Source organism: Hakea prostrata, chromosome 9 (assembly GCF_041222555.1).
Source record: "Hakea prostrata isolate BN-2017 chromosome 9, UWA_Hpros_2, whole genome shotgun sequence".
Lineage (NCBI taxonomy): Eukaryota > Viridiplantae > Streptophyta > Magnoliopsida > Proteales > Proteaceae > Hakea > Hakea prostrata.
Genome location: NC_142608.1, coordinates 32,576,657 through 32,603,522, shown reverse-complemented (window position 1 = coordinate 32,603,522; position 26,866 = coordinate 32,576,657). Strand labels below are relative to the sequence as shown.

The following is a 26,866-nucleotide window of genomic DNA, read 5'->3' as shown; positions in this document are numbered from 1 at the left end:
AGGTGAAGTTCTAGAAGGGTTTGGCCAGGCTTAGGGTTAAAGGACTTAAAGTTCTTAAACCTTGCTATAACTAAGGTTTCTGATCCATAATTTATGATTAGGGTTAGCCTTAGGGAATTATAGGGCTGAATTGAAGGATACTAGTGTTCTGCTAGATTGGCTGCTGCTGTTTTATATTCTCAGCATTGGATTTATAAGTTAGGGTTCGGGAACTAGGGTCTTAGGGTTTCGATTAGGTTAGGAATGGGACTGTTTTTGTATTTTAGGATTTTAGGTTAAATTCTATAGGTTTTGGGTTTCAATTGTGGTTTTTCTACTTGGAGTAGGACTTTTAGGTAGATCAACTACGGTTAAGAATGGGAAGGGGAAGTAGAGGAGGTGTAGTGATGCAAAATTAAAGACATATTTAAGAAAGAAAAAAACCCATTGGGTTAAGCCCATCAAAAGCCTAAAGCTATCACTTGAATCAGCCCATGGCTTTCATGGGCTAGGACTATTTTAATGGGTTAAAGTTAGCCCACATATGTTGAACTTCATAGTCTAGACCTACGTCCAAGTCTAGTTTTTGAAAAGTTAATAAAAGCGGCTGTGGTTTGAAATTAAAAGAACTCATTGTCAATGGAGTTTTCCTTTGTCAAAGAGTTATGTAGTAGTTGAGTTATTAATAGGTAGGTGGTGTTAGCTAATGGTTGGATGTTACCATTAATGTTTATGTCTCTTTAGAATGCTATATAAAGAGACTTATGTAAGAGGTGAGGACACAACTCATCTATTGGAATCAAATTGCTTTGTTAGCATTCCTTTTCTATGGAGACTCCTTCTGTTTGATCAAGGTAGGTTGGTGTTCGATCCAATCGATCCACCTTGCGGTGTGAAGCCCGGGTGTTATATTGTTATTTTCAATTCCCTCATATTGTCCTTTAAATTTATTTATGATAGTTCTGCCCCTATTTTAAAGATCTATTCAGCCCGTATTGTTATGTTATTATCCTTATAATACCACTTTAGTTTCAGCCTTCTTTCACATTTAAATTTTGTTTCATCTTAAGTCTATCAAATCTAAACTTGATTCCCTATGAAAGGTCCTATTTGGCTACTGTTTTGATCAATCAAATACAGTACTACATTATTTGGTATCAGAGCCATGACAGGGAGTGAAAATTCTGGACCATCCAGTCCAACTAATCCTATGGCGGCAATGATGGAGATGGTTCAACAACCGAGCAACCAAATCACTGCGAACCAGAAGCAAATGGATGAGAGGTTCTCAGAAATGGAGGCTAGAGTTGCTGCCTCTACTCATGCTCCTCACCCTCCACTTGATGAAAAATCCCATCCAGCTCATTTTGTAGCCAATTTTCCTACTCGGAGAAATATGAGAGAGGACCCCAAAGGATTCCAGTTGTCCAACCAACTTTTGAGGAACACCTATGAAGTTATTTCGCTGGAGAACAACCTACATTCTATAGGCATGTTGGTGACTCTTACAGCGTTAAGCTTGAACTCAAAGAATACTCGGGTAAGCATGATCCTCAAGTCTTTTTTGATTGGTTGGCAGCGTTGGATGACTATTTTGATTGGTATGAACTATCGGAGGTACGAAAGATGAACTTTTAGCGCGTACCAAGCTGGTTGGAGTTGCACGTGAATGGTGGAGAACTCGCGAATATGAATTGGAAGATCGTGGTAGAGCTCCTACTACATGCGAGGAAATGAAGGAAGATCTGAGAGAAAAGTACTTGTTGTCTACTTTTCGATTGTGACTACGAGACAAGTAAAATTCTCTTTGTCAAGGGAACTTGTTAGTTGCAGAATATATGGAACAATTTGACTCTCTTTCTTCTCGTACAGGAATTCGAGAGAGGGAGATCCAAATCTTATCACGTTTCAGGTTGGGTTTATGGCTTGAAATCAATAGGGCCATGCTGTGGATGTAGATAACGTGTGGGATTGTTTTGAAAAGGCCTTACGTGCGGAAGAATTATTGGTATCCAACAAAAAAAGGTTTGGATACCAAGCCGGGGAGGCTAGGCGAGAATTTTCAGCACCAAAACCTACAACAACAACTTCTACTCAACCCACATTTCCTACTTGACAAGTTAAAGGGCAAGGCTCCTATGACTAGTGGCACAATGTTTTCACTGTTAAGAGGTTGGACATTATGCTAAATATTGCCCACGCTGTCAAAAGATTAATGCTGTTATTGAGATAGAAAAGTCAGTAGAGGAAGAAGATCCTGATCTACTCCCATACCCACTCGATGATGGTGACTATGACGGAGCTGCATATGATGAAGATGATGCTAATAGAGGTGATGCTTATGGCATTCATATAGTAAGCTGCATCTTGGTGGTTGAAACCAAAGGAGAGGACTAGCAGCACAATTGTATCTTCTACAGCCGTATGAAGTCCGGAGATAATACCGCTTTGGTGATAGTTGACAGTGGGAGCTGCGTCAATGTTACTTCAGACACCTTTGCGAAGAAAGCAAACTTGAAGTTGAAGAAGCACCCTCAACGCTATCGGGTATCCTTGCTGAATGGGAATACTCTAGAGGTAAAACAACGGTGTTCCGTACCACTAAAGCTCCATCAATATGAGGAAGAGGTATAGTGTGATGTAATCCCTATGCATCTTACTGATTTTCTGTTTGGTCGACCATGGATGTATGATAATGATGTTATGGTTGGGGGGAAGAAAAACCAATGTGTATTTAAATTTAAAGGACTTCACACTATCCTCCACCTAGTCAACATCCTAGCTGAAATGCGTCAACTGAGGTCCTTGAGGACCAACCAAAAGGGGACAAAAGGGAACCAATGAAGCACAAAAGTTGTTGTCCATACCACAAAAGAAGCTGTTGGTTGTTCCTCACAAGGAGTTCATTCACACTAGCCATGATACAGGGTTGGTATTGGCTCTTGTTACAAGGGAAGTCACGCCTCCACCTGAGGTGACATTCCCTCCACCCATCAAAGAGTTACTTTCTGATTTTTCTGATGTGGTTCTTGATGAGTTGCCTAATGAGCTACCTCCTATGCACGATATTCAACATGCCATTGATTTGGTACCGAGTTCGGTGTTACCAAACCTACTGACTTATTGCCTTAGCCCAACAGAGCATAATGAACTCAAAAGACAGGTGAATGAGTTGCTACATAAAGGATTCATTCAGGAGAGCTTAAGTCCAGGTGCTGTACCAACATTACTGACTCCAAAGAAGGATGGCTCATGGCGCATGTGTGTGGACAGTAGAGCAATTAACAAGATTACAGTCAAGTGTAGGTTTCCTATACTGCGGCTTGATGACATGTTAGACATGCTATCCGGGGCTAAGATCTTTTGTAAATTGGATCATAAAAGTGGCTATCATCAGATTTGTATTCAGCCTGGAGACGAGTGGAAGACTGCCTTCAAGACCAAGGATGGACTATTCGAATGGAAAGTCATGCCTTTTGGTCTAATGAATGCACCTAGTACATTCATAAGGGTGATGATACAGGTACTCCGTCCTTTTATTGGTCAATTTTTTGTCGTATATTTTGATGATATATTGATCTACAGCAAGCATCCAAATGATCACATCGATCATCTACGACAAGTCTTGAGAGTGCTTCACCATGAGAAGCTATACATCAATCTCAAGAAATGCTCCTTTATGCTGCCAAAGGTTGTGTTCCTTGGTTTTATTGTCTCATCACAGGGGGTTGAAGCTGATCCAGAGAAGATAAAAAGTATAACAGATTGGGCTACACCAAAGACAATCATCGAGGTTTGTAGTTTTCATGGACTTGCATCGTTTTACAGGAGATTCAAGTCTTTCATCTTATCAAGCAAAAGATGATAGAGGCTCCAATACTTTACCTGCCATATTTTGACCATACATTTGAGGTAGTAATTGATGCCTCACATATTGGTCTAGGAGGTGTATTGATGCAAGGAGGGTTTCTCATCGTTTTCTACAACGAGAAACTCAATGATGCCAAGCGACGCTATTCGACATATGATCTGGAGCTCTATGTTGTTGTCCAAGTGTTGTGCCATTGGAGACATTATCTCATCGGCAAAGAGTTCATTCTCTATATCGAACATGAGGTGTTGAAGTATCTACATTCACAAAAGTCGATCAACAACAGGCACGTTAAATGGGTTATTTATATCCAAGAGTTTGCCTTCGCAATGAAGTACAATGCAGGAAAGGAGAATACAATGGCTGATGCATTGAGTCGAAAAGTACTTACTCTTAGCACATTCTCAGCACATGCAGTTAGCATTAATCAGATATGTGATGAGTATGCATCTGACGAAAGCATGACGAAGATTTCAACATGCCATACAAGGAGTTACAACAAGGCATGCAACATTATAAATACTCACTTCACGATGGGTATTTGTTTTTGGGAACTTGGTTATGCATCCCAAATTCTTCCCTACGACATCACATCATACGGGAGTTGCATGACGGAGGTTTGGGAGGTCACTTCGCTAGAGATAAAACTATCATACAAGTTATTGATTGGTATTATTGGCCTTATATTGCAAAGGATGTTGATAATGTAATCAAAAGATGCAGAGTCTGTCAGCTAGCCAAGGGAACCAAGCAAAATATAGGTCTGTACTCACCATTACCAGTTCCTCATGCACCTTGGATTGATATTAGTATGGATTTCGTACTTGGGCTACCATCAACAAAAGAGCGATACGACTCCATCATGGTGGTGGTTGATCGATTCTCAAAGATGGCTCACTTTATACCATGTCACAAGACCTTTGATGCATCTCACATTGCAAAGATATTATTTAAGGAGGTTGTACGACTACATGGGCTACCAAGTAACCTTGTCTCAAATCGTGACGTCAAATTCATGAGCTACTTTTGGAAGACATTGTGACTGAAAAGTAACACAAAGTTACAGTTTTCAACCGCATTCCATCCACAAATTGACGGGCAGACAGAAGTGGTGAATCGAAGCTTGGGAAACTTACTGAGGTGTTTGGTTCGTGACTATGAGAAGACATGGCCGTCCATACTTGACATAGTTGAGTTTGCTTACAACAATTCTGTTAATCATACGACAGGTCGTACTCCTTTTGAGATTCTACTTGGAGTTCAACCCTGACGGCCTATAGACCTCATTCCACTACCACCACAAGCACGCGTGAGTATTGAGGCTGACGAGTTTTTGCGCCATATCATAGAGGTACATGCTGATGTTCGCCGAAGAATAGCTCTCAGCAATGATGTCTACAAGGCTACAACAGATCGTCATCGATGATATGTGGAGTTTCAACCGGGAGACATGTTGATGGTTCGTGTCAACCCAGAAAGGTTCCAACATGGGGTCAACAACAAACTCCATCCAAAGAAGATGGGTCCATACAAGGTGCTGAAACGCATTGGACCAAATGCTTATGTACTCGAGCTACCAGAAGAAATGAACATAAGCAATGTTTTCAACGTGGCTGACTTGCATCTTTATGTAGGACACCACTCTGATGATGGAGTCACTGAACAAATGTTGAGGCTGCCCCAACTCATGCTACCAATTACTGACATCATTGAGGAGGTTTTGGATGACTCTTACAAAACCACTCGTCGTGGCACTGGATACCATGCTTTCCTCGTCAAATGGAAGAATCGTCCACGACATGATAGTACTTGGACATGTTGATGATTTTAAGAAACTCGATCCCGATTTGTATGAACGTTACATGTCATTCATTCATTCGTCGAAGACGAATGTTTTCAAGCAAGGGAGAGTTGATGCAGAATTAAAGACATATTTAAGAAAGAAAAAAGCCCATTGGGTTAGACCCATCAAAAGCCTAAAGCTATCACCTGAATCAGCCCATGGCTTTCATGGGCTAGGACTGTTTTAGTGGGTTAAAGTTAGCCCACACATATGTTGAACTTCATAGTCTAGACCTAAGTCCAAGTCTAGTTTTTGAAAAGTCAATAAAAGGGGTTGTGGTTTGAAAATAAAAGAACTCATTGTCAAAGGAGTTTTCCTTTGTCAAAGAGGTAGGTAGTAGTTGAGTTATTAATAGATAGGTGGTGTTAGCTAGTGGTTGGATGTTACCATTAATGTTTATGTCTCTTTTGAATGCTATATAAAGAGACTTATGTAAGAGGTGAGGACACAACTCATCTATTGAAATCAAATTGCTTTGTTAGCATTCCTTCTCTATGGAGACTCCTTGTGTTTGATCAAGGTAGGTTGGTATTTGATCAAGGTAGGTTGGTGTTCGATCCAATCGATCCACCTTGCGGTGTGAAGCCCGGGTGTTATATTGTTATTTTCAATTCCTTCATATTGTCCTTTCAATTTCTTCATTATAGTTTTGCCCCTATTTTAACGATGTATTCAGCCCGTATTGTTATGTTATTATCCTTATAATACCACTCTAGTTTCAGCCCTCTTTCGCATTTAAATTTTGTTTCATCTCAAGTCTATCAAATCTGAACTTGATTCCCTGTGAAAGGTCCCTATTTGGCTACTGATTTGATCAATCAAATACAGTAGTACTACATTATGTAGGAGATGTTAATCCTAAGTATTTTTCGAGTGTGGTTGGGGGTTTAGGTTAAACTAGGTTAATTCTAGAGTTTGAAGATGAATTGTAGAATTTTAGTGAAGAGGATGAAGTGCAGGAATTTAGAAGTGCTACAGTTTGGGTCTTTTGATGGAAAATAATAGTAGGGATGGACTGATGTAATATTGGGTAAGGTGCGATCCTATTAGAGGGGTAGGGGTTGGGGAATTAAGAAGGGAGGGGTGATGCTGCTACCATATGGAAGAGGGGAGGGGATGGGGATGCGTTGCTAGGAATCTGATACAGACAAAGATTCTATCATATCTCACTAATTTGGAATCTAGGAGAATATATGGAATCGAAACAAGAAACAGTCTGAAACTAGGGGATTCCCACACAACGTAGGAAACATACCCTAACTAGGACTCTTCAATAACTCTCAAAATAATGATTTAATACGAAAGCAAAAGTAGATCTAGGGTCTTAATGACATGCTGGACCCAATGAAACCCTAACCTTTGACTTCATGAAAATTGTCAAAATGATCAAGTATCTCTAGTATGACTAGGGGCCATTGGGTTTGGGGAATGTAATCCTAGGCCATATGCTTCCCCTGGAAACTGTTTACATCAGTTAAACTAACTCAAAAAGCAATATTGCTCAAAATAGAACTTTCATTGATCTGATTGTGGCCTCAACTGAGCCATTGCATCACTATATATAAGCCACATTGGCTGACAGAAGACTTAGAAACTTGAGTTACTTGGATGGAAATAGAAACTATGACTAAAATAGAAACTTAAGCTACTGTTCACATAAACAGTAACTTTAGCTTTCTTATTGGAAAAACTACTTTAATTAAGTCTAGAGTAAAGCAATCACTAAGCTATAAATTCAAAATAACGAAAACCTAAACCCATAATTTTAGCTATTGGTGTAGGGAAGATCCCTTGCACCTGAGATTGATTTTAGGCAACCAAACTGCATTAGACCAGCTAAGATGTATGGTGCAGAATATTGAAAAGTCAAGAAGCATCATGTAGATAATTCAATGTAATGGTATGAGGATATTGCGATGGATGTGTGGCAGAACTATGATAAGGTAATGCATCTCATAATAGAACTAATCTTGGAGTAGCTTTGATATGATGTGGTAACCTACGAGAAAGTCGTCTGAAGAGGCATGGTTATTTTCAACTTGGGCCATTGAATGAATGAGTGCTCCAGTTGATAGGAGTAATTTGATTCAGATTGAAGAAACTTGAAGAGCCAAGGGGCAGACCTAAACTGACCCTAGCAGAAGCATGTTTTGAGAACTCGAACTTGAGGGCAAATGGGCAATCCCGCCCTTCCAAGAAAAGAGAGTTGGGCCAAGCTCTGAGCAAGACGTCAGAATATATATATATATATATATATTTCTGAGGGGGGGGGGCGCTCAAATGTCCTTGAGGGATATTGATGTCACTGTCGATGAAAGTTGATGTCCACCCTCTTTTGGGTCTTCGGTACAAACTGATGACTTCAGATTTTTATATAGTGTAAATGAGAGTTTTATTTCAGTTCCAAGTTGGAAACTTACTTGAAATAAAACCCTAAAATGGCCTATTGGAAAGATTAGATTTGGGAGATTTTTTTGTTAATTCCTTTTGTAGATTAACTTGAAAATGGATGGAATGAAATAGGGATGGTGTAGTAGTGCTAAGAATGAGATGGAATATCTTGTGACAACAAAATCCAGTGAAGAAATGGAGGAGTCTTGGCAACTCATTCTCCAGCAGCTCAAAAGGGAGAAAAGTCTTCCGTCTCAGCAAGATTGAGTTGGGAGACTTTTAAAGGTTGGCTTGGTTTAAGTTGCGTTGAGATTTAGGTGAACCGATATATCAACTGAGATTTAAGATAATTTGTTTTGCCTCTCATCTCGTCTTGATTTTTGGAATGAGCAAGATATCTCGCAAGATCTCATGAGTTCTCATACTATGAGGAGAATTGTAAGGAAAGACATGCATAGCCTGCGCTTTGTATTAAGTGTGATCATGATAGAGATGATTGGATGACAAGTATCCATGTAGCATCTCAGCTTGGAATATAATGATCCCAACCCTAAATTGTCTTCTTAAAAAAAATGCGGAAAGAAAATACTGTCTGGAGGCATCACAACTTGAGCCACTTCTTGAAACAGTAAGTTTATGCTGTCTCTCATAAAACCTGTCATACTGTCTATGCGCTCTCATGACAGTCAAAAGCAACTGTTGTGTCAGTCATATTCCAAACATGTGATTTGTTTGCCTTCTTTCACTGGTATTGCTTCTGGGTCCTTGATTCTGCCCCAATAATTTACCTACTGGCCCCTTAAATGTTTTTGTAGCATTAATGTGGAGGCTTATGGAGGAATCCTGTATTGCAGTGAGGCTTCCTTGTAGTCAATTATCTACCTCAGTTGATGATTTAATGGGAAATATCTGAAGTTATTCTGCTATTTGAATTCAGCTGCTTTTATTCTTGGACAGTCAAGTCAATGTTACTACTGTGCAGTCGCTATTGGAGAGGATGCTGTACTTTCTGCTTACAGGTGAGAATGGTTGCATTTGGAAAATTTACTTTCTCATACTTGTTCCCTCTTATTAATCTCATAGTGGTTCATTCTTTTTTGAGATGATTTATTTTTGGGTTTAACTTGCATTTCACCTGGTAACAGGCTTTCAGAAGACAGAAGCAGATCTTTAGTTGGAACCATTTTGTCGAAAGTTCTTCCTGTTACATTTTCAACATTGACGTCCTTCTCTAAGATGATATGGCGAAGTGAGCAAACATCAACCGGAAAAACAGACGTGAAACCTCAGCCATTTGCTAGAGGTGAATTGATGTGTACAGTTATTGTTTTTTAATGTTATGCGATGTGTTGGAAGTCTACTTTTCTGTTATATTCTATCAAGTATATAGTTGTTCTATGGTTCAAATCTTAGTTGCAACCTAATCTGAATTTCTTCTTCTTTTTTCTCTCTCTCTCTCTCTCTCTCTCTCTTTTTTTTGGGGGGGGGGGTGTGGAGGGGCGGGGGGAATTACAACTTGCAAACTGTTTTCTTTATAGCTGAACTATATTTCTAGATTGGTGTAATGTATGAACAAAATTTGGTTTCATGACATCCTTGTTGGTTGAAGCACAAGAGGTTATACTGATTGCAGATTTTTGGTTCTGCATAATAGCATTTTAGGCACAACCTACTCAAGGACAAAATCCCAAAATGCTGGTAAGTTTGCATCTAAAAAAATTACTAGGGAAAAGATAATATCACATAATTGTTTCAAAGGCCCCTGATATCATCTGTAGTTAAAGTTGACTTATTGTGCCCTAATTTTGTAGAGTATTCGATTCTAGAATGATTTTATTGTGCAAGCACTAGGGAGTCAACAAACCTCAATGTTGCTCTGAGGTCAACTGTTAAGAACCCACGAATCGAATGCAAAACTAATATTACTTAATTAATAGAATAACGAAGAACAATGATAAACTGGTTACAATCACCCCCAAAGCACATTGCTGCCCCTCTGCCTACGGCTGCCCAAACACACATAAATACTCCTTAACTCCTCCTAACATCTTACCCCTATTTATAACCCTTAATCAACCCTAATTCTCTCTCTCTCTCTCTCTCTCTCTCTCTCTCTCCTTAATGTAGCATAATACTATGATCCCAAGGCCCTTCACTACCGGCCCCTCAAAATTCACCTTGTCCTCAAGGTAAGGAAAATTAGAAGCTTGATCTTCACATGCTTGCCACGTAACCATGTCAATTCAGTGTCTTCAAGAACAAACCTTCTTGAAAACCAGCCGAGTCTATACCCACATAACTCCAAGCAGCCCACGAAAACCTTCGAAACTTCTGCTGCACTAAGTTGTGCATCAATATATATATAAAGGGCTTTCAACAGATAGGAACCATGGAGTCCCACATGGGCAGTGTCAACCGTGTCCCTTAAGAAACTGAAAACATTGTCACTATCTTCTACAAATGTGCAGAGGAAGCAATCAAATACAGGCCAGTCTACACATTCCCCCGCATATTGTTCAAGCAAAGAAGTGGAGAAAAACTCACTCCCAGATCCCAACGTTGCAAAGGGATTCAGTATGTTTGGACAAAGGCATGTATCATTGCCTTCTGGTGCATGAATAGTAAGATCTCTGTCGGCGTATACAATAAAACATCGCCTAACACTGTAAGTCCAGAACTGAATCCACCAAAAAAGTGCCTGAGTTTTCGCATAAATCGCCCCGGATGTGTGAGTATGACAAGTTCTGCAAGAAGATATCCCAATCTCGCTTCCAACCACCCTAGTGAGAAGTCTGTCCTAACCTCGTTTGCAGGCCAGCATGCACAACATAGAAAAAAAAATTGAGGGAAACTCAAGTTTCGACCAGGTGAAAATGGGAAAATGGGAAACTGGGAAATTTCGAGGAAATTTAGGATTTTTTCGTGCAAGTTTCGACAAGTTTTAGGGAGTATTTTAGGGTAGGATTTAAGCTAATTAGAGTATAAAGAACACATTGACTGTATTTTGCTAAAAAAGTCAATGTAAATATGTCACTCAATGTATATAACATCAATGTAGAGTTGTCCGAGAAGTACACTATAAATTTAACTACTTAAGTACAAAACATTCAATATATAATTTCTAACTCCAAAACATCAAATACAAAGTAACTAACAATAAAAGGAAAGTACAACTTAGTTCCAAGAGGAGTGCCAAGAGTGGATCCATCCTGTGAGTTGAGTAGTACTATGCCTGTAATATCCTCTCCTCCAACCAACGAACATAGACATCCCATGACATTTTATGCCTGTGGTTGTCAAGGTAATCGACAACTATAACTTTATTAGTCTGGTCATCAACATGTCTAAGATATCCAATCTGAGGGAATACACAATTTGGATAGGGAAGTCCTGATGGAGGGGGTTATTTGAGGAAACATGAAAGAAGCAAAAAAATTGAAAATTTGGGAAAGCTACAAAACTTGTAGAAAAAGTCCCAGGTTTCCACGAAATTTCCCAAGTTTCCCATGAAATTTCCCATGTTTCCCACAAAATTTGGGATTTTTTTTTCTCATGAACCAACTGGTCCAGCTGGGTTGAACCAAGTTTTGACAGGTTTCGAGGTTTCTACAAAATTTCGACTGTTTCGATCGAAACTTGGGATTTTTTTCAGTCCCCTAGTTTTTCGTTTTGAGGTTCCCAAAATGGAAAATTTCGCTGGAAATTTCGCAAGTTTCGACAGAACTTTGTTCTATGCGTACAAGAGATTGTCCTCCCCGCAGTTGGAACCTGCAGGTTATTGGGGGAAGAGCATCGGTGGACAATTCGCTCAGGTGGAATACCCCTTCCAGCTGTTGCTGCTATCGCTGCACTCGAGCTTCAAACTGCATTGAGTTGAAGATAGAAGAAAGAGGAAAAATATTGTTCCATTAATGCCCACGGGAGTTTTGCTTTGTCAATGGGTTATTTCCTAATTGACAACACCTAAAACAAAACTGCTGGGCTGGGCCTGAAATTAAAATTGGTAAGAGGTCCATAACTTAATTCTTGATTAGTTAACCCATAAGGCAAAAAAGTGGGTTGTGGGTATTTTGAAGTAACTGGGCTTCCCATAGCCCACTTTGCTGCTTTTAAAAACTGACCCACATGAAATGACCAGAACAGGGTTAGTGGTCCAACCACTGCCCAGTTCAATCCTTTCTTCTTCCTCTCTACTGCTGCGATCCCAACTCCAATTTCTGCTGCCGATTGTGATATCTCCTTCCTCTTTAGAGTTGTAGACAATCCAAAAAAATCATCAAAAGATTTCACGATCAAATCTACCCGGTTAACCACATCTTGGAGATCTCCGTCAATGGGAAAGAATTTATTCGGCAATTGCACCTATGTCGCACCAGATTTTTGCCAGAATTCAAGCTGTTTCGTCTCCGATGGTGCCGACGAGTCCCCTTCCATCACTACCTCCATCACCCATGGTGGTTTTGTTGGAGTTCTTGCTTCCCAATCCACCTTACTTCTTATCCGGAAAAGCCTTTATGCCCCACTCCTATGTTTTTTCTCTTCTCTCTATTTAGTGGAAAAATCAAATAAAACTTCAATGCCAATGTTTCGACTATCGGCGCCAGCCTGTACAGGTCTGAAATTAATCATGGCTTCATCTGCAATTTTTGCCTTTGTCAATCCGCTTCCTCTACCTTGTGATTGCATAGCATGGTTGTCTTCACTAACATTGATCGCTGTTTCATTATTGTGCGAATTCAAAATTCATTTTGATTCTTTGTCATAATCAAAGTCTATTTTCATGGCTTCTTGGAAACTCATCCAAGTAAATTCGGACCAAGATCTATCATACACCCAGTCCAGCGCATCTCCTTCCAAATGTTGGAGAACCACACTCAACCTTCTCTCCTCCTCAGTTTGGTGTTCCTAACAGATTAACAACACTTCAAAAAGCCATTCTTGCACATTGTCTCACCAGAGAACATGGATAATCTGGTGTCCATCTAATCCCGTGGATTGTTACTGCTCTGATACCAATTTGTTAAGAACCCATGAATCGAATGCAAAACTAATATTATTTAATTAATAGAATAACGAAGAGCAATAATAAATTGATTTACAATGGTGCCAGTCACCCCGAAAGCACATTGCTGCCCCTCTGCCTACGGCTGCCCAACAAACCACTCACATAAATAATCCTTAACTCCTCCTAACATCTTACCCCTGCTTATAACCTTTAATAAACCCTAATTCTCTCTCTCTCTCTCTCGCTTCTTAATGTAGCATAATACTATGATCCCGAGGCCCTATCATCAACCTTCTTGATCAAGCTGATGTATAAAAGAAAATTGGGAAAGTTTCAGCACCCCTCCCTGAGTTTCCCCCAAAATTAAGCCACTCCATGGTTTACCCACATGATCGGTGACACCCCCATGGAGTATCACTCAGACTGCTTGCTGTTAGTGAATGGATGTTAAGTGTGGTGTCATCAGTTCAAATATTTTTAAAAGACAAAAATACTCATCTCTCCCACAGCATTTATCCTTCAATTAACTCAACCAAGGTTCTTCTCTGAAACTTGCCGCCTCATTATGAAGCTGATAAACTCATTGCTTGGATAATTGTATCCAAGGTCATGGTAATTGCGGGACATTCTCAAACCTTCAGATCCTGAGTTTTTTGTTGACATTGACAGATGGCCCCTCACACAGAATTTGGTTGAATCCCTTTGAATCTATAGAAAATGAATCCAACTGTTGCCCCTTAAGATTTATTTATTTGAAAGAAGTATTAAAATGTTAAATGGGCTTCGTCAAGGCTGGTAATGGGGTATGCTGTCTCGCAAATTACCATTAGAATTAAAAATCAATTGGAAATATTGTTTGATTCCTCCCCAAAACTCTCCCCTTCTTTTCTGATATTTCTCAATTTCTGCCATCAATGGATGCTTCAGACTTTTGAGACTCTATTTAGCATTTCCAAAATCTATTCTTCCTCCCTTTTTGGGTGCATTGATTTCATGTCTCATTGATGGGTGCTTCAGTCTTGAGGCTTCTTTCGGAATTATAGCAATGACACAGACTTCAATTTTCCTGTTCTTCTTCTCCGTCTTCACAGTGATTGTTGGCCTCACAAGTTTGGGGTCTAGTATAGTTGGAAGTTAGAGTTTAGAATTAACTAGGTCTACCATAATAGATTTATGACAAAAGAGGAGAGAAGAACCTAGGAAGCATGAGAGTTGGGTTAGCGACGGTGATGTAGTGCCATTTAGCAGTGGTGTTGTGGTGAAATGAGAGATGGTGGTGTGGTGGGGCTTTGGAGGACAAATAGTAGTAAATGGTTCTACTTAATGGGGGGTACTATAGTAAAATGGGCTTACAAGACGAACAGTGTTAGAAATAGGGGGTCTGATCTGATTTATAGTTTGCTTGTGTTTCAGGGTTGTATTGATTTTAAGGGGTAACTCGGGTTGGTGCTAAAATTTCCCATGAATATTTCCTGCAGTCCATGTATCGACCCTGGTAACTTGCAGTGCTAGGATCCCTTAAGCAAGTCTGCGATGGGATTGAATTCTAATATTAGAGATTGATGAACAAAATGAATTATTAATCAGAGCGTGACTACTTGTCCTAGCCAATCTCATATTCTCATTTGATTTTACTGGAGGAAAATAATTAGCGTTATTCAATTTTTGGCATCTAAGGTTTTCATATTTTATGTATTTCCATGAAATGTTCTTGTGTCGGGAGCATTTCAATTTATTTTGCCTGTCGGGTTTGGGAGTTTCATGTGACTGACTGAATTTTCATTTGTTTGTCCGTCACATGTTTTTATAACTTTTCTTCGGATTGCATGAAACAATGGCACTACCGTCTATGTCAGCCCGATTTCCAATAATCTGCTCCAAGGCTGGAAATGCAAAAGTATACCTTGAACCATGAAAGAAACAGTGAGAGATCGATTGTAGCCAAGATCAACACAATAATGAAGAATGAATTGAATATAAGTGATACTTAAACTGCATTTTTATTTTGTGGTTACATGTGAAATAAGAAACGTGGAAGAGTAACTGAATAAGGATGGTATATAAAAGGAACAGGATCAGCTTGTCATCCCATCATCATCTTGCCCAGGGCCTCTTCTCTATGGTCTCTGACCGTCGTCATGTCTCACAGCTTCAACTGTTACTCTTTTTCTTCATTCCCTGTCCTTTTTCTCAGCATCATACTCTTATGCATAAATACCCAATCACAGAATTACCCAGCCCCAACCTAATTAAGAAACTAGATAACTCCCCCCCCCCAAACACCCCCCCCCCCCCCCCAAAAAAAAAAAAAATGAAAGAAAAAGAAAGGTAATCTACTAGTTCATAAAATCAACGCAATAAAGACATCTCATAAAATCTAGCTGTCATCCTTTGAAATTGGAACTTCTAATTTCTAAATTCGATAATAAAGTTTAAATAGTAACAAACTGAAATTAGAAACTTAAGCTCACCTTCTAAGTATGAAATAGAAATTATACTTTGGCATTGTAAGAATTAAATCTTTCTCCACTTGATGGGCCCACAAGATCTTCTACAAAGCATTCTTACACAAGGTAAACATGAGATGTGACACTGTTTGTGTGAAGTCTGAGCAGTTTTTCCCCCAGATGTTTCAAGCTATATTAGAGTTGGGGTTCAGTATTTTGATTACTGGGTTAATAAGTTTTGCATGCAGCAGACGTTTTCACATTATTGCGGATGTGGTGAAGAGAGATTTTGTCATTGTAATTTACGATGATACATTCCCTGCTTCTGGAAATCATTGTATTGGTAAAGTTCTTAGTTTCTTTTTCTATAACAAATAGCTTTTGACTGACACCCACCTTGTGGCAGCATTTCCTTTGACATGCTTGAAAGATAATCCAAGAAAAGGAGAGAAACTCACCCTTTCGCCTAGTGGCAAATTGGCTGCTATTGCAGATTCACTTGGTCGTATTTTACTGCTAGACACTCAGGCACTTGTAGTTGTGCGGTTATGGAAGGTTCTATTTCCATATAGACTTGAGTTGATTTTTCTATAGGATCACCAGAATTTTTCTTTCTTGACACCAGACTTCCTTTTTATTAGGGATATCGTGATGCGTGCTGCCTATTTATGGAGATGTTAGTTGATCGAGATACAGCATCGACTTCTTATTATGAACCCTTGAAGAGTGACTATTTTCTTTGTCTTGCCATTCATGCACCTCGGAAACAAATACTTGAGGTATATCGTTCTTCATTATAGAGAAGTTGTGGATGGCCTTTCCTTTGTGTATGTGATTGGTTTCACTTTTAGATCTCAGAAAAGGGCTCTAATTTATGGAACTAAGTTTATTTGATAACTATTACCATCTCATCATTAAAAAATGTTGTCTTAGGACACTTGTCTGAACGTCCTAATTAATGTTGAAGCAAGAAACTATTTGTTCTTTCACTACCCGAGAGAGAGAAAAAAAAGAGAAAAAAGGAAAAAAGAAAAAAGAAAAAAAGAGAAAGAAAGAAAGAAAGAAAGGAAACTATTTGTTCGTCCCTGTTGCAAAATGAGTTATTGCCTAAAATGCTAATTAGTTGTTAGTTTATTTATTTATTTATTTATTTATTTATTATACTTGTCAGGTGTGTTATTTGGTTTCTCATTTGAGCAAATGCCTTCCCTATCATAATCTTCTATATGGTCTTGGTTTTTGTCCAATTCCGTATCATGTCTTGAGGTTACCTGTAGCATCCATGGGAATGTCAAATACCGAGCTTTTGACCATCATCAGTTTTTAAATCCTTTTCCTTATGCTGCTTGGCTGATTTGTGTTTTCCAATAAAGATTTCTTCATATGGTCTTTATTGATCTAGAAAAAGATTTTTGTAGAGTCCCTAGAGAATTAATTTGGCAAGTACTAGAGAAGGGAAATGATGCAACTAAATATGTGGACATAGTTAAAGATATGTATGATGGTTCAGTGATAAGTGTAAAAACGATGGGAGACAAGATGGTGAATTCCCGATTATAGTTGGACTACATCTAGGATTAGTTTAAGCCCGTTATTTATTTGCACTAGAGTAGATGATTTAACTATAGACATTTGTTAAATGATTGAGTAAAATTTAGTTTCTTCGCTTTGATCTTTATGTTTTATTGGATCTGTGTAGCTGTTGCATTTAGATTTGGTCTTACATTGGTTATGATTCTTGTACGTATTTTAGGTAACAAATATGTGGGACAGAAATGATTTTATTTGTTTCTAGATTACTAGGGATGTAATCTAGATTGATTGTAACCAGTTTAGGAATCTCCTAAACTGAAGATTATGTAATGGGTATTTATTTTCTGCATGAGGGGAAGGGCAGCAACCTCTTGAGCTCCCTCTCTTCTCACTTCTTCTTCTCCATTCCTCCCTCTCTCTCTCTCTCTCTCTCTCTCTCTCTCTATCGTCTCACCATCTTCCTTCTGTTTTTCCAGTTTTCAAGATGTGGTTCTTTGGTGTATACTTTTTGCTGATGATAATGATTAATACCAAAAATCATGTAGAGCAGCTTTGGAATCAAAAGACTTTAAACTAGGTAGAATGAACATGTAATATGTAGTGTCTAACTTTAGTCGTGATTGGATGGATGATAAGGTGTTGAAACTTAATGAGAAGGAGATTCCACAAAGTGATTTTTGGTACTTTGGTTCAATCATAAATAAAGAAGGTGATATAGAAGAAGATGCTTCCCAAAGAATTAAAATATAATGGATGAAGTGGGATGCATTTGTGGTTTTTTGTGATCAACATACTCCTTTAAAGCTCAAAGGAGAATTTTATAGGACCATCATATGATTAACTATAATGTTATGGTGTTGAGTGTTGGGCTGCTAAAAATGTCATTTAGGTAGACATAGTATAGCAGAAATGAGGATGCTAAGATGGATGAGTGGCAAATCGAGGAAGGATAGGTAAAGAATGATCTTATAATGGGTAGTTCCGATAAAAAGATAAGCTACAAGAAAATCAATTGAGGTCTTTAAATGACCCTATAATCCAAATCGAAGGAACTAGATGACCTAGGGACAAACTTAACATTACCTTAGGAGAAGTGGTGAGAAAGGATATGCATGGTTTAGGCTTTGTATCTAGTATGACCTTAAATAGAGCTGATTGGAAGAGAAGGATGAATGTAGCTTACCCCATTTAGTTGGGATAAAGCTTCTTGTTGTGTTGTTGAATAAGATTGGGCAGTCTACTGATTATGAGCTTAAGTTTGTTCTTTCAAAGATTCTCTAATTTTTGTTCTCAACTACTTAGAACTACTAAGATATTGACAAGTATTTGCAATGAGTTATTTGTCTCGTTATCAGTGATGTATTCATCTATATAAGGAAATAGGGATTGGATTTCTAATTCTTTCAGTACAAGCTTAATAACCTTAGCATGGCATTTATTTTTAATTGAAAAACTTTGATAAATTTTTAGCAATCATACAGAAATGTATGTGTTGCCGGTGTGTTGACCAACTTATATCTTAACATAATCAGCATGTTCAATCTGCAAGGGGAGAAAATGTTTTGATAAACTAGATAGTTCTCAGAAATCCTTCCATATCTTTTATGTTGCTATTGGATAAATATAATAAGTTAGTTAATTAAATCCTGGAAAGCTTACATGCCTGCTAGAAGTTCTGTACCTACAACCTGCCTGTTGGCTTAACTTCCTTTCTTCCATGCCTACATGTGTAAGACACAATTCAGGATTTGTAGTCTGATAATCTGGGGTTCTCAAGGTTTGTACTCCCACGTCCACTATCCATAGCATATGATTTCCCCACTCACCATTGTATTTTAAGTAACTAGACTAATTCAACAAGTTCTCTTTTATGCTTTAGTCCTCTCTAGTTCTTTTGGTTTTTCAGAAGTGATTTTTTAGTTCTTTATCTGGGAAATCTTATATCTTTGCATGGTATGCATGCAGGTGTGGAAGATGCGAACTGGACCCCGTATTCTAACCATTCACTGTCCTAAAGGTAGTAGAATCCTTCAGCCGACCTATAGGTTTGGTTCATCATCATCATCTTCATCATCATATGTTCCTCTTGAAGTTTTCTTGTTGAATGGAGACTCTGGTCAAGTATCTGTTCTGAATCGCTCCCTCAATTGAGAGGAAACTGATATTATTTTATCATAATTTGATCAAATTCATGGGTTTCTCCACACCGATTCCATCTTTTTGGGTACCGCCATCATATTCCATTTAGTTTAGGTCATGTCTATTTTGTTTGGACTGAGTGGTTCTTTCCTGTGGTGAAAAGAGAATCTCTTCACATGGCACACACCCCTTTATTGCTGTTGGATAGAACTTCTCACTCACTCTATACTCACTGTTTTTCTTTGGGTAAGTGCAGTCTTCACTGTTCTCTTCACATAGTAGTTTGGGATTTCATGGAATTCTATTGTGAATACTTCCACCGGACTAAAGCTGACCCTCGTACATTTTTTGGTTCCCCCTCATCATCAATGAGGGAAAAATACAAAAATTTTTCTAACTTAACACCAATGAGTTATATGAGAGGGCATATGGTTGCTTGGGTACAATGAACTAATCTAGTTGTCTACCTATTCAACCATCTGATTCGTAGATCAACCCTTTAAAGCGATTACTCTAAAGTTGTCTCAGAGATTTCAAGATTTATCCTTGCGAAACTTGTCATGATCATTCCAAGAACAGCTGAGTTCACTTGTGGCTTCATTAGGCAGCATTTTTTCAATACCAGTTCAGGATCCACATGAGATCTGCCAGTGTATTTTATTTATGTATTAGAAAACAAAAAGTATTATTTTTTAATGGAAATACAATATAGGAGTTCTGTAATGTAACTATCTTCTATTGGTTATGGGTTCTTATGACTTCCAAAATATCATTTACATGAAAACTTTTACAGAGAAACAAACAAGACAAAGATCTTTTATGCTTTCTAGTTGAACGCGTTGGCTTTAACTCCTAGTCTTTGGTTCAGCCGGTGGGAGCCGTGAGGAATATGGTTGGTGGTTCCTTCCTGTTTAATGTTGTGGTCCAAACTAGCTTCTTGTGCCCTACTTAAATGTTGTCTAATAGTTCCTTTTGAAATGTATAGGTGGCTATCTTTTTGGTCGGAAAGGAGGAGCATGTTAATCAGACAATGAATGTCTCCTTTTCCCCCAATTAGCCAAGGTCTGACAGGTCAGCTTTTGTGCATCTCGACTAATTGTCGGGAGAGATTAGAACAGCAATGTAGCGGTTTCTGGTCTTGTAAACTGTAGATGCTTAGATACAACATCTAATCTAGGAACCATATATCCAACAGCGCTCTGCCCTAGTCGCTCCTATGCACCTAACCGTCTGGGTTATGGGTCGTCCGTTTTTCTAGTTTAAATGCGAAAATGCTGCTTCTGTCCAATGCTCAAACAGCTATTAAATTGTGGAGGAAAAAGTTCTGTGGAGGAGCATGGTCTATGCATACAAAGCAAAGAACCATTGAAAGCAGCTACAAAGCTATTTTGACGAAGACCAATTTCCATCATATAGGGTGCTCCTGCGTCCATTCTGGGCCCTAAATGCGTATGTGTCGCTGTTTTTCAACGTTGGTCATCACAGGGCTGCTTATGAGTTATTTTTGAGCTCTTCAAAATAATTGATTATGGGCTTCAAACTGTTTTAAAGAGCCTGCCTTGCTGTATTGGGCGGTTTTCGTATTCTCCATTTCTCCACACATATCTCTCACCCCTTTTCCATCCTTTAGGCCTATGGACACCGAGTACTTGGTGATTAGTTTGTTAAAGACCATCCCCCCTCCCCCCTCCAAAAAAAAATTAAAGGGAAAATTTCAAGAACACTCCAAAATACATAGCAAAAATCACAAATAGTCAAAAAATATATAAAGTTGGCAAGTTGGCAGAGACACCCCAAAATGTCTCTTAAAATGGCACAATGGTACACTCCGTTAGAAGATTTCGTTAAGACATATTTAGATAATTCATAATTTTTAAATTACCTTTAATGTCCTGTGACTTTACCGTATTATACTAACTATTTGTCTCTAATTTTTTTTAAATTTAATAACAATATTGCCCTTATTTGAATTTTAATCGTAACATCTTCTTCTTGAAAATTAAAAAAGAAAAGAAGAAATAAATCATACATTTTCAAATCAACATGAAGCTTTTTAGACTTCAGAGTGTAGGGTGTTTATTCACCTCCTATGATTGATTACCGGGGAAGTAAAAGTTGATTGAGACATGTTGGGGCCATACTAACTGTTCATCAAATTATAGTAAGTACAATGAAATTGATTTTTATTGGAATAGTCATCTGCTTTGATAACTGAACTAATCAGGGAAACATTATTTGGTTGACAATGGCATCAGGGCTGACCATCACTTGGTGGTTCAACTACTCAACAGCATCAGGGCTGACCATCTGGACCTGCACTTGAAGGGATATGCACAGGCATTCAATTATAGGCAGGGTATTATCCAATTCCCTGGTGAAATTATAAAATACAGTTAAATAATAGTTTTATAGATTTATGATGCTAAAATATTATAATTTATTAAATAATAATTTAAATTGACGCGAAAGAAACTCATGGGCACAGTTTGTGATTTTAGATACGGCACTTGAACATCAAAACCAACGGGGGACTCTAGGGTAGTGGATTTAGTCCACCGTGTGAATCTCCTTGACTTTTTCCTTGGTTTTCTGTCATATAATATATTCTAGTGTGGATGCATAATTTCTCTCACAGAATAAATTACTTCGCTCTGCGTCTTTTCTACTCATTTGAGTTATTTGGTAATGCACATGTAGCTGCAAAATCCTCCTTGACCGTACAAAAAGTGAACCAGTAAAAACGTGCTCGACCGGGTTGGTCGAGTAACGCCGCCGCCGATCTAGTTAGTCAAATATCCAATTTTTTAATGAAGAAAGCAAATAGCTAGTTGGTATGATTGTGAAATTTAGCCCTAACCCTAACCCGGAAACCCTTTTGTTTGTAGGTCCGAAGACCCGAAGTGAAGGTAGAAGGTAATTTTAGGCCATCTCAATGAAAGACATGGTGTTTAACCCAGAACCCATGGAGATTGATGATGGAGTCCCATACTTGGAAACCTTTTCAGAGTTGGAGAATAATTTATACCTTGAAGAAGAAGAGCTTGGTTGAGGGACTTGAAGCCTATTTGGACATGGTTTGAAGGCATCCCTCAATGCTAGGTGAATTGCTTGTTGAGTTGGGAGAAGCCCCATCGAAAATTTTGAGGTTTGGAGCTTCAATTCCCTAATATGGGCTTGCTGTCAGCCTGGGTCGATTGTTTGTGTCGACTGGACCAATCGACCCAGCCAGTCGACCCACAGTGACAGGGGCTTCATTGTGAACTTTTGATTTTTAGGGTTTTGATGCTCTATTTAATGGGACTACGTGGTTTTTAGCCACACTTATTTCTAAAGCCTTTGGAGAACGTGGGTAGCCTCTCTCAAGCCTATTTCTTCGAGTTGTGGAAGATCCTTTGCGAATTCTCAAGTCTTTCGGCGATCATTCTTCATTAAGGTTAGTAATCGATCATACTATTCATGATCTACTCTCATATTGATTTCTTCTCATCTCTGTAATTATTAAGATGGTTTTGTAACCTTGCAAACACCTCTTCTTCAATCTTTGTAGTTGTGAGTGAATCTCCATTCACTCCAATGCTTCTATGATCTGCACAACATGATTTTAGGAAAAGATCTTGTGAAATCTTCATTGATGTGTGATCATTCTGTTGTTTTGATTTCTAAAGCATGTTAGATTCATTCTTATGTTAGTTTCTAACTATGACCTACTGTTGCTATTCTTTTAGAGTGAATTCTCATTCTCTCTAGCCTTTCTGTTGAATTCACGGACTGTTTTCTCTAAAAATCTAGTTTTTTATTAAATTATAATTCTATTCTTTTGATCAATGTTGATATCTAATCTATGCTAGTTAGTCTTAGACTGCTGTTCTAGAGTTTCCCTTAAACTTCGGAGTGTTTTGAATCCCGGAAGTTGAGTTTCGGATCAAAATTCAGATTTCTATTCCTAACTGTTCATTGTTCTTGGTCTGTCTTGATCCATTTGACTTTTGATCTTTGAGGGTTTGTTCTTAATGATTGAACTATGCTTGTTTAGGGTTTATTTGCTAACCTTGGATCTATCCTCTTTGTTCCTTCGGAATTCTTCGAAGCTATTTAAGGTAAGAATGGTTGATTCTCTAATAACCTAAAATGCATGATCTTTTGTTTATGATTCGGATTTGCATGATCTTACTATTGTTCTTATAATTCTTTATAATTTTATTGTTGCTGTAAGTACTGTAATTACAGTAGGTCTTGTTCATGTATTTCTTTTATTAAATTGATCATGTATGAATGATTATCTTTCTATGCATCGGATTATCAGTTGTGTATGTGAATGACTGATTTGGGAATGTGATTGCTTAAGCATAATTTGGGAATGGGGAATGTCCTTTTGACATTTCTATCTTTGGACATCAGAGGAAGTGGTATGGGACATTTCCTATGGTGCCCCTTGACTCTTTGCCGGATTATTGGTTGACATACCTAGGTCTTGTCTAGCAATGTTTGGTTAGGATGTCCCTGTTATATCAGACCTGATTCGGAAGGGTGTTGAGACCGAGTAACCCGTGGCAGTAATGGGGGTTTGTGGGCGCTCAAGACCGGTAACCAACCCGTGAGAGGACATGAATCACATTGTGGGTGTGAAATCCAGCCCTATTCTAACCCTGACCCTGACCTGGAACTCTTGATGTTGGTAGGTCCGAATGGAAGAAGGAGAGACTTGTGGGCCCTCTTAGTTGAAGACTTGGTGTTAGATTTTGAGCCCATGGATATTGACAGTGATGCCCCTTACTTGGATACATTGTCAGTGTTTAGTGAGAAGCTACACCTAGAAGAGGGGAAGTCTAGTTGAAGTACTTGATGCGCTTTCGGGTCTTGTTTGAAGGTGTTTCTCTAATCTAGACTTGTTAATTGACTGTAGGAGAAAACCCACATCAATTTTGATCATTCTAGCCCTTCATTTCCTTGAACCAAGCTTGCTGTCATTGCTTGGTCGACTGAATTGGTCGACTGGGTTAGTCGACCGAGCCAGTCGACGAAAGGATTCCCAAATCCGAGAATTTGATGCTTTTTGGATATTCTCTTCTCTACTTAAGTGAGCATCATGTCTTGAACCCTATTTCACACTTCTAGCTTGCTAAGAACGAGGGGAGAGCTTCCCAAAGCACTTCCTTGGTAGTGGTGAAAGAATATTGCATTCAATCATTGCTAATCATTGCCTCTTGTCTCCATTATCATCTACAAGGTATGATTTCTCTCTCTTGCTTTGTATCCTACTCTATTTTCTTCTTCTTCTTGCTGTTGTAACCTTGAAGTTGGTGCTGCAACCTTGCAACTAGCACTTCAAGTGTTAATTCATTGCTAATGCATGATCTCATTCCATTTCTACCTATGCTATGCTCTCATTTTGATTCTTGCATATGCATTTCTATGATTGTCTTCTTAGCATCTTGTATTCTTGTCCTAAACTGAAGTATGAAGCATGCTAAGTCTGATTTCTATGCTAGCTTATGATCCTAATCTATTGCTTATCAATTCCCCCAGCTAATTCCCTAATATACCTTGCAATTACATTTGATTTCATTGAAGATTATGATTCTTGCATATAGAACTTAGGGTTTCAATTTGGGGATTCCTAATTAGACCATTAGATTATGCTAATTACTTGCTAGATAGTGTTCTTATATTGTTACTATCAATCCCTCCAAGTTTCAGATCCATCCGAGCCCCGGAAGCTAGGTTTCGAATCAAAATTTACTATTCAGCCCTGCACTATTCACTTGGTGGACTGGGTCAGTTGACCAAGTTAGTCAACCCATTGGTTGCTGAACTGTGTACTTCGCCGATTTGATCCGTTCGACTTCCCATTTTCCCGATTTCTTTTCTAATCTTTCATCTATGTTTGTCTAGGGTCTATATACCATCTTTGGATCCTACTCTTGTGACCTTTGGTAAGGACGGTTATCACCATATAATATAGACTATGTGATTATTACATTGATGTTGACAACTTAGTAGGCTTAGCTTATTGGTTGTATTTGGACATCATATGATTGCTGTAGGTACTTTATGACAGTAGTATCATGTTTACATACTCTTGCTTATCATGATTATTATTTCTTGTTCCTTGCTCATAAAATAGCAGAAATGATGATCGAAAACACGCTATGCCTTGATCCGCGAGTCATACTCGTCCACTAAATCGTAGGTGCAGTCACAGGGAAATCCCGAAATTCAAAGCAACCCGTTATCCAATAAAGACCTAAGATTCCTAATAATAAACCAAAATCCTCTACACGATTAGTTACAAACGCTTTTTGACAAGCATTTGGCGAACGGATAAAGCCCAGGATGGGAAGTAGCATCTCTTTCGGAGTTGAATCGGGAATCCTACTCTAAATAAGAATCTAATCACGGGCTCTCAGGTGGCAAAGGTCTTCCTTACCTTACCGCTTTCCGTTAGCTTCAATCATTATGTATTGAACAGAGGCAAAAGCCTCGGTAACGGTTGGACGATAGTAAAAAGTCATAGCAAACCCCGTAGCTACTTGTACTAAAAAACAAGTAAGCGTAATACCCCCTAATTTCATATATGATTGATCATGTGAGGTTATGACTTATCTTTCAATATGATGAAGTATCATGTATGTATGATATGGTGAAATTGAGAATGTGATCGGATAAGTATGATTTGGGATTAGGGAATGTCCTTTTGACATTTATGTCCTTGGATATTGGAGGGAATAGTATAGGATGTTCTCCGAAGATGCCCATTGACACTTTTCTAGATTATTGGAGGTCATATAAGGGACTTGTCTAGATGTGTTGGGTAGGACATCCTTGTTGTATCAGACCCGAATCAGAAGGGCATTGAGACCGAACGACCCACGGTTGTAATGTGGGTTTATGGGCGCTCAAGATCGGTAACCAACCTATGAGAGGACATAGATCACATTATGGATACTCGTTGAGGCCATTTATTGGTAGGGTTCAAATAGTTGGACTTGGGCTCACGGGTGCACAAGACCGATAACCAACCCATGAGTGGACGTGAGAGCTTCCCGTTTACTATTTGTGGATGACCAATAGGGTTGATGAGTCCGTAGTCCGAGCTGGTTGGTGCCTTAGGATACGTGACTCTAGTGTGAAGGATACGAACTGAGTTGGTTGTAGTCATAGGGGAAGTATCCGGATCTGACATGATACGACTGAGTAGATGACTTGCATTGGGCTAGGCTTTACCTTTACATGCGGCAATACTTATACCAGTAGTGATGTGAGAGAGTGGTGACTTAACCCCAGCCATGGATTGTCCCGAGGGATGCAGGACCCAATTACCACCGGAGAACCCAAGATACCGAGATGGTTTAGGGAAGAGTGATTTGAGACCCACCCAGAGAAGTATGGTGCTATGACTTAAAGCATGTCTACCATAGAGACTAGCATATGTAGAATTAGAATCATATTTGCATCATCTGTTTCATATCATCTTGCATTATGTTATGTTTTGTATCATGTTATTTATGTATTATGGAATAACTGCATTGCTGAGTTCTCTTGAACTCATTCATTTTTGTGCAATTGTTTTGTTAGATTACTCTACTCTCAAGGTCCTGGCTACTATGAAGATCACATTGAAGATCTCGAGGGTGGTTACACTCCGTTCCAGGATTAGC

The 26,866-nt window shown here is 38.7% G+C and overlaps 1 protein-coding gene across 1 annotated transcript in view; it reads left to right on the top strand.

Moving 5' to 3' along the window:
• Positions 1 to 21,021, top strand: part of LOC149005126 (Rab3 GTPase-activating protein non-catalytic subunit) — a 43,255-nt gene extending 22,234 nt beyond the window's left edge. Inside the window, exons 4-8 of the mRNA XM_089167701.1 lie at positions 9,042 to 9,103; positions 9,230 to 9,387; positions 15,943 to 16,091; positions 16,178 to 16,315; positions 19,035 to 21,021. Of these exons, the coding sequence (XP_089023827.1) occupies positions 9,042 to 9,103; positions 9,230 to 9,387; positions 15,943 to 16,091; positions 16,178 to 16,315; positions 19,035 to 19,220 (693 nt within the window). The 3' untranslated portion in view covers positions 19,221 to 21,021. The remainder of the gene's footprint in view (positions 1 to 9,041; positions 9,104 to 9,229; positions 9,388 to 15,942; positions 16,092 to 16,177; positions 16,316 to 19,034) is intronic.
• The last annotated feature ends 5,845 nt before the right edge of the window (positions 21,022 to 26,866 follow it).